Source organism: Nymphaea colorata, chromosome 13 (assembly GCF_008831285.2).
Source record: "Nymphaea colorata isolate Beijing-Zhang1983 chromosome 13, ASM883128v2, whole genome shotgun sequence".
Lineage (NCBI taxonomy): Eukaryota > Viridiplantae > Streptophyta > Magnoliopsida > Nymphaeales > Nymphaeaceae > Nymphaea > Nymphaea colorata.
Genome location: NC_045150.1, coordinates 17,232,426 through 17,240,809, shown reverse-complemented (window position 1 = coordinate 17,240,809; position 8,384 = coordinate 17,232,426). Strand labels below are relative to the sequence as shown.

General features: G+C 35.9%; 1 protein-coding gene across 1 annotated transcript; it reads left to right on the top strand.

Moving 5' to 3' along the window:
- Positions 1–6,153: 6,153 nt before the first annotated feature.
- Positions 6,154–7,713, top strand: LOC126410675 (uncharacterized). Its single transcript, XM_050081139.1, has 2 exons — positions 6,154–6,453; positions 7,504–7,713. Exons 1-2 carry the CDS (start codon positions 6,154–6,156, stop codon positions 7,711–7,713), a joined length of 510 nt encoding a protein of 169 aa, XP_049937096.1.
- Positions 7,714–8,384: the final 671 nt, after the last annotated feature.

Below are 8,384 nucleotides of genomic sequence, written 5' to 3'. Positions count from 1 at the left end.
GCTTCCATGAAATGAACCCCGAAACTGTGGCTGAAAGTATTTTCAGCCGTGACCTTCCCTGTGGTTGTTAACTAACCTGGCTTTGGCAAAAACCCTTGTAGCTGTTAACTTTTTGTCATGGTTTTGACCATAGTCACAAAAAAAATTCTTGAGTTTTAAACCGCAGTTTTTTCTCGGCTACAATACGGTGAGCTTGAAAATAAAGGAGAAAAAACCAGAAAAATAAACAAATTTTTAAAAATTAAAAAAAACTCAAATTAAGAAAAAGTAAAATAAGTGAGAAACTATAAACAAAACATCAACAAATAAGTAGATTTGCAACATATAAAATTAGAAAATAAAAAAAACTGTTTAAAACATTAAAAAAATGAAGAAAAAGGAAAAAATGAAAAAAAAAAAGGTTTATTTATCATGTCCATTTGTTTTCTTTTAAAAAACACGTTTTTTGTGACTGGCAATTTTATCAACCAGCCATGATGTACCTAGGCCACTAGCCATGGTTTTGGCTGTTACGGTTATTTGCAACAGCCACTGTTACTTGTACATTAGCCATGGAAAAGTCATGGCCATTTTAATTATTCTACATTTTTTTATTATATATATATATGTAGAGAGAGAGAGAGAACATAGAAATAAGTATTGTACTATAAAAGATATTGTTTATACAATTGAAAATTATAAAAAAATACATAAGAATAATAGAAAATAAGTATCCTTTGAGCATGCCTGCTTCTTTCTTATCAAAATGCTCCCCAAGCCATTTCTGGTCGAAATAGAGAAAATAAATAAAAAAATAGCAGGTTCATACACATCTAGAAAATTTAACCCAGAGACTAGTATGGTGAAACAATTCTAATTTTCTCATATTAGCAGCTTAGCATCTTATTTCTCCTAGAAACAATTCTAATTCTCCCATATTCATGTAGTGTAGCAATACTTGTATCCAAACAGTCAAAAAGTTTAAGAATGATGGACAGGGGTATGTGAAAGAACATATCATCTCTGGTACAGTAAGAGAAATTTCATAAATAAAATAGAAATATATTGCACGTTATACACAAATAACTAGTAGAGACATACAATACTGTAAATGATCAACCTTTTGGGCAAGCAAATCTTGGCCTGCTCAGAAAGCTCCTATTTTTTTGTCATAGAAAACAAAAAAGAAAGATAAAGCAATCTTCACCTCAGAATAAGTTCCTAAATTCCCAATCCAATTCATGGATCATGAAGAAAGCTAAGATCTTGATCACCTGCAAACAAAACAAAAAATGGAGGATTGGATGAAAAAAATGAGTACTTATAGCCAAAATCAAGGCTCCATGAAATAGTTTTAGAAGAAAATAATTGTAGGACAAAACTTACTATAAAATACTTCAATTTATTGGAAACTGAAACAAGAAGAGAGACAATTGGTTCATCCAGAAAATTAGTCCCATGTAGAACCAAAACTTGCAGTTGAAACCAAGCTTGTGAAATGTGTCAGCCAAAACAGCAAATATCTCTTGCACAATTGTCAGGAAATAAAATAGACCTTGTGAAACTGATTGCAAAACACTAAGGACTAGAGAAAAGAACATAATGCACAAAAAATGTCTTTAAGAATGCTTGGTTGAAACCAATATCAGCAATATTTTTTTCAGTATGCTAAAATGCCTGGTTTATTGGATCCATTACAAGCTTCAATTGAAGAGTAGACCACAACCCCCTGCTAAACAACAACATATTTGATACATAGTCACATACAAAATATAGTTCGGCACTAACATAACCTTGATAGCTGGTATATTTTCAAATAGAAGTTGATTGGTAATGCTGGATAAGAGCATGAGGTGAACATGATGTCAGTGCAATATGAACATGATGTCAGTGCAATATGATATATTTACCTGAAATTATTATATTTATCTGAAATTATTAAATTATTAGAGTATGAGGTGAACATGAATTTCTCAAGGATAACACCGCAAAGTTCTATATTTCGGAAATATTTTGGAAATCAAGATTTTTTAAAAAAATTAAAATATTTAAAAAATCCTGAAAATATAAAAAATAAAATAAATAAGAAGTTAATAAAAAATATTAAAAAAACGTGTATAATTCACGTTTTTTTTGTTTTTTATATTCTGACATTTTTTAAAAAAGATGCATTGTATTGCTTTCTACGCCTGACTTATTTTTCACGTATTTAATGTGTCTTTTTCATATAAGTTGCGATATTTGTGACAGTGGATCAACATAGACAAAAAGAAAGCTGATCACCATAACAAAGGCAAATCATCCTCTGGTTCAAATGCTAACCATTGGTTTGAGTCAGATTGATCCAGATAAAAGTTTGATGAAAACGGTAATCTCAGAGTAATTACGGAACTGGGACTAAGAAAATACCAACCTGCACAAAAAAAAAAGGAAAGAAAGATAGAAAGAAAAAGCATCAATACCATAAAGAGAAAATCAACTACAAGACTAAACTATTATCAAGATCCACATAGATCCATACGCCCACAGCTTTATCGACCAAAGGATTGCTGCACAAGCTTGGAAATGATAAAGGGAAGTTCATAGATTTAGAAATTCCATACTGCCTTCACTATCAAAGCTGCTGCCCTTTTAGATATTGAATCCAATTACATTATTCAAAATGTACTTTAATGTCCTTTTCTCCTTCACATATAATTAGCCACCTCTTTGATAGCTGTGCTTTCTGAAAAGTGAACCATACTTGATGCTTGGCAAATTTCTAACGTCACATATTTTTAAAGTGCCAATGTTCCATGCAAAATATGAAGCACCACTCCTCTGTGTCTGCTCATAAACAAAACATATCAGAGAGTAGCGCATATTTGGCATGTGTAGATCACACCACTAAACAAGATATGTCATAGAGAGACTTGGTTACAATTAGCATACATTATATATAAGAATGCCTGATCTTTATTACATCCTAGTAGGATAACACACTCAAATTTTGGTTTAGTTATGAATGTATATCATCATGACTGCATACAATGATATTATGTACATGACTGCATGCATTGATAATATGAATTAAAAGCTGGATCCTCACTTTAGTATTTTCCATTGTCAAATGGGCTGATGCAAGGTCAGATGAGGGAGGGTCATATCTTTGGATTTTGAAATCTAAGTGATCTAAGATCAAATTTTGTGGACTCTACAACAATGATGTATAGAAAAACATCTTTTATCATGTAAAGGAAAAAAAATTGCTTAATTTACACCTTGTTTTCTAATATAGCAGAATATTTTTGGATTTCCGAAAAATCTCCAAGGAATATTTGTTGTTAAGGTTTAGGAATGTACAACCATGGCTAGTGGCAAAAATGGTATATTGGGTCATCATGTATGGGGCCCTAAACTAGATACTTGAGCATCACAAAAATGCAGTGATGAGCATTTCTTGGTCCTCATAGTCTGATTGACCTTTATTTCATGGACTATTCAGATAGATCTGAAGGAACATTTACATTTCATATTTGATGTTCAAGACTTCAAAAATTAGATACGGTCGACCGAAGCACAAAGCAAAGTCTTTAATATCTGTTCCCTTTGGATGTAACTAAAGGCATAAAATCAACCATGCTCCTGATTTGTGAGTTGAATGCACTCTAACATTATCATATCAGCACAAATGGGCCACAGGGAATGCTAATAACGATATGCCTGTGGACATTTGTTTATCAATTTTTGCCCTTCCACTGAAAATAATTATTCTTTTCAGTTGTTGAACTTTTCAGTTCTTCATCTTTTCTCGATAGACAGAATTTGTGGTTGACATGAAAATGTGACAACTGCATTTCAGGCTTTCAGCTGTTAAAACCAAATTGTAGACACTTGACTGTATGACCTTTGTGTACATCTGTCGTATTTGTAATCACAAATTGATAATTGATGCTATCATTCTTTATGTGCAGGGTAAGAAGATTTTTTGTGCAATCTCATCACTATGCAAACTTCTCTTGAAAAAGCTCAAATACGATGATCTTTATCCTAAATGCATACACTTTCATGCTTAACATGATTCGTGTCCACTACCACTAACAACATCTGGAGCTTCAGGAAATAACATATGCAGGAGAACATGGATATCTTTGATTTACCCGCCAACAACCGGAATCCAGAAGTACATACCAAGGACAACTATCATATTCTATAATTTCTAAAAAAACATGAGGACCAAAATCTAACAGTAAACCGAAAGTACTAAGTCGAAAAGGAAAAGAAAAAAAAAAGGTGACACCGTGGCGGCTTTCATGTCATGCTCAAGCTCATGAAACTGATTATTGAATATATTGATGTTCTGTTGATCTTCCCAAGTTACCTCTGGCTCCACTCCACGTGCTTAATAATAAGTCCATTATTTCAGTAGGAAGCTTCTTGCTTTGGTGAGTTAAAAATTGCACCAAGACAGCCACATACTTCATATTCATGCACGAAATATCTAACCAATTCAGTAGGTATGAATAACCTCATGAAGCAACAAACAGCAAGGCTTACGCGACACAATGTGGAAAAAAATGCACAAACACAAAAGAGATCTGTCGCTATCCAACATAAATCGTCAAGTGGAGGAACTTTCTCTCTTCAACCATTCCTTAATGTTTGCCCCATGCATAAATCCACCAGCATTCTTGAGGCTGGATGAGAAGAACTCTACAAGTGAGAAAACGACATTGCTTCCGATCTCGTGGTCTTGGATAAGATTGCGTTCGAGTGGGCAACGGAGGTGCCTGTGTTTGCTCTCTGCTTCATCGATAGATGAGGGAATCAAGTGGAGGAAAAGAGTCCTGGCTCTCTTGTACTCATTCTCATTGACAAGAACCTCGTCATATTGGAAGGCTGCAGAACGAGAGAAGCATGGAAAGGTGATCACAGATTGCCGGTCCCTCTCTCTCTCCCTTGAGTTTGCCTCCTCTTATTATCTTGTAAAAGTATTCTGCTAAAAGAGGAACAACTTTTACCATTTTGTCCACCACAGACCTTTCCATGGGAATGATCGTGGCAGAAGCTATCTTTTATTGTAGTCGACCCATGAGCAAGACGAACGAAGTAAAAGAGAACCAAGGATGTGCATTACGCTCTGCTGGTATATCTCCCATGAAATACATCTAGAAACACCAAGAAAGAAATCTAACTCAGGATCCCTCAATTCTCCCACGAGATTATGAATAATATAACAAAATATCTACAAAGAACGCAACATTGCCAAATGGATAAGAGAGCAAGAGATGACCGACCTTGTCTCCTGCAAATCGCTAAGATTGAAGCCTACCAAAATGGTGAACAAAGTAAAAGAAGCAAGGATGGTATTGAAGCCCTGCTGGTATCTCCAAGAGAGAGAGACCCGGTGCACATTTGATCAAATTGGTAAATGGCCTCCATTTGGCTTCCAACGGCTCTATAGTCGCACCATTCGCAGAAGTTACTGCCTCCACGACTCCACATGCTTTGGTGGTTCAAATTTAACGATGTCTCCATTCATCGACATGTTAAATGAAACCCACAACGGTCGGGCCGTTGCAAACATTCTTGTGGACCTCTTCTTTTATTGTTTTGATCCGCAGATAAAATGGCCAAGCTCGGGTTGCATATTAAATAAATATTAGTTATAAGTTGGCAAAAATGAATAAAGAAAACAATTAAATAGAAAATAAATAAATAATAACAAATGCCCAAATGAATAGATGGGATGGATGGGGTCCAGTATTTCAATCTAACTTTGCCTTAATGGTTTGAGAATGGTTGATTTTCTTATTCTCTTTTCTTTTTTCTTTTACCTACTATTATTTTAGCTCCTGTTCTGCATATATTTGTTTCTTTTCAAGCCAGCTATTCTTTGTTAATTTTGTTTCTTTTTAGACTTACAACTGTTTGGGTTTTTTGTACTAAGGGCTTCATATTTAATATTGTTGTATCCGATCTACCTGTTATCACATCAAATTTTCTCATAGTTGTAGTTGGTCTCTACCGCTTGCTTTCGAAGCCATTTGACGAGATAAACCTGATGCAATAGTGAAATGTGGAATTATAGAGAACACTCTTCATGAATTGTATGCTGAGTACAGAAATATGTATGAGGATAGTGACACGTGTAATATGGGAAGAGCCAATGCATCCACTAGTACCATGATTACAATGGAAGAGTATAAAAGTGTGTCTAGATATGGGTTTAAAGCATATGTCAACTTTGTATCTCCTGTAGTGGTTCACATAGGTCTAGAGAAATATTTGCTTGATCCAATGAAAGAAATATCACCTACTGTAGAGTTCAACATATTATCTTGGTGGAAGGCAAATGAAAGCAAATACAAAATTCTAGCAAGGATGGCTCGAGATGTGTTAGCTATTCCTGTATCTACAGTTGCTTCAGAATCTGCATTCACTACATCGGGAAGAATTATTAATGATTATCGATGTTCAACTACTCCCGAAAATGTAGAGTCATTAATCTGCACACAAAGTTGGATTCGTGATGCAAACAACTTGTGTGAAAGGTAAGATGTTCATGCTTCATAGTTTATACATATTAACTTAATAGTGTGCTTAAATTAATAAGTGTCTTTGTTATAGTTCTCATGATGCAGAGCACCATTATGACGAGGAATGTTAATCGAGTGCATGCTTATTATGGTAATTTTTGTAATTAATGTTTCATATCCTATGTTGACAAGCACATGTTAATTTTTATTAACATTTCTTTTTCATGTTAAATTGCAGATGGACATTTCAAGCTACAACCATGAATTTTCTATTGACGTTATCATTTCTTTGCATTTTTTTGTTGCTCTCAGATATGGGTGTGGCATCTTTGTATAATATCTTGTGCAGAGTCTTGAAGTTCATGTCAAACTTAAACTATGTTGAAAAGTATTTGTCATTATGACAGTTGATCATATTATGGGTTTGTTCAGTAAATATTATACAGTTCTTCACATTTGTAGAGGACCTTTAACAAGAGAGAGAGAGGGACAGATTTTGTACAAAAATTGATACGATGTCATGTAATGATGGTTTGAATGATGTACACGTTTTGTGCAGTAGATGAGTTTGTTTTGATTCCTTCACATCCATACTGTTGCTGACTTTCTTCTCATGGATAATACAACCAGAGGCAGGCCAGGAGAGGACCTCCTAGACATGCAAGGTCCACCTCATCCTCTTCTAAATCTCCAAGCCCACGCAAGGTCTGCTGCAAATTTTATTCTTTCGTTGAGCTTGGAATAGATTTTTCTGAACGTTATTGTCATTCCTCTTTGCACAAGTAATGGCAATTACTTGCAAAGCCTTTATCTGAGCACAAGTTTGCAGTAGGAACTGAGGTATGGTGATCACCAACGTTGTCATATTGCTTCTTTCTTGTCATGTATTATTATTGCACATGTTATTTCAATCTCTGTGTGCACACATGCATGTGCATGTTTGTGTGTGTTTGATTTGGTTGATTTATTAGTTTCTTGATAATTATACACTGTATTTGAAATTTAGGCAATTGCTAAGAAGCTTGCTGATCTCAGTGGGAAGGGTGTGACGACGATCATAGGTGGTGGTGATTCTGTCGCTGCTGTGGAGAAAGTAGGAGTTGCCGACAAGATGAGCCACATATCAACAGGGGGTGGTGTTTCCTTAGAGCTCTTGGAAGGGAAAGTGCTTTCGGGAGTTCTTGCTCTTGAGGAGAACGTGCCCATGTCCACCTGAGACACATTGTGATCCATGGTATCTTAGAGGCAGAGCAAGCAAGCATTCATAGAGTGGATTGAAACAGTACAGTACCCAAAAAAATCCAATTTTTTGTTCATATCATGTGGCTCTCCCTTATGGTCAGCTATCAACAATGAGTTGGTACGACATGAGTGGGACTAAGATGGTTCTTTTTTGTTTCCATGTGATTTAGCAGAACATGAGGACTAGAGTTCCAGGCATTGTTACCTATATCGTGTATAGGTATTATATAGAGATGAATTTTTCTGGTATAATACGGCAAAATATGAAAAAACACGTATAATAGTAATACTTGTTTTTTTTCATGTTCTTTATTTTTTGGTATTTTTTTTTAAAACGCATTTTTTTCAAGGGCCGACCCCGGCCCGAGGGCCAGGCAAAACGGGCCCGGGCTGGGCCTTGGTATGGTGGACCTGGCCCGGCCCGATACCCGGCCCGTCAATATTATCGGGCCGGGCCGGGCCCGGGCTTGGGCCCTACGGGCCGACCCGGGCCGGGTCAAAACGGGTCGGGCCGGCCCGGCCCGATACCCACCCCTAGTGAAAGATAGTGGATGTAGGATTCTTTTTAATCCTACAGGCTGGCAAGGTCCATGATTCCCGAACCACAAAGTTCTACATCACCAACACTTCCTCACGTTTGTCTGA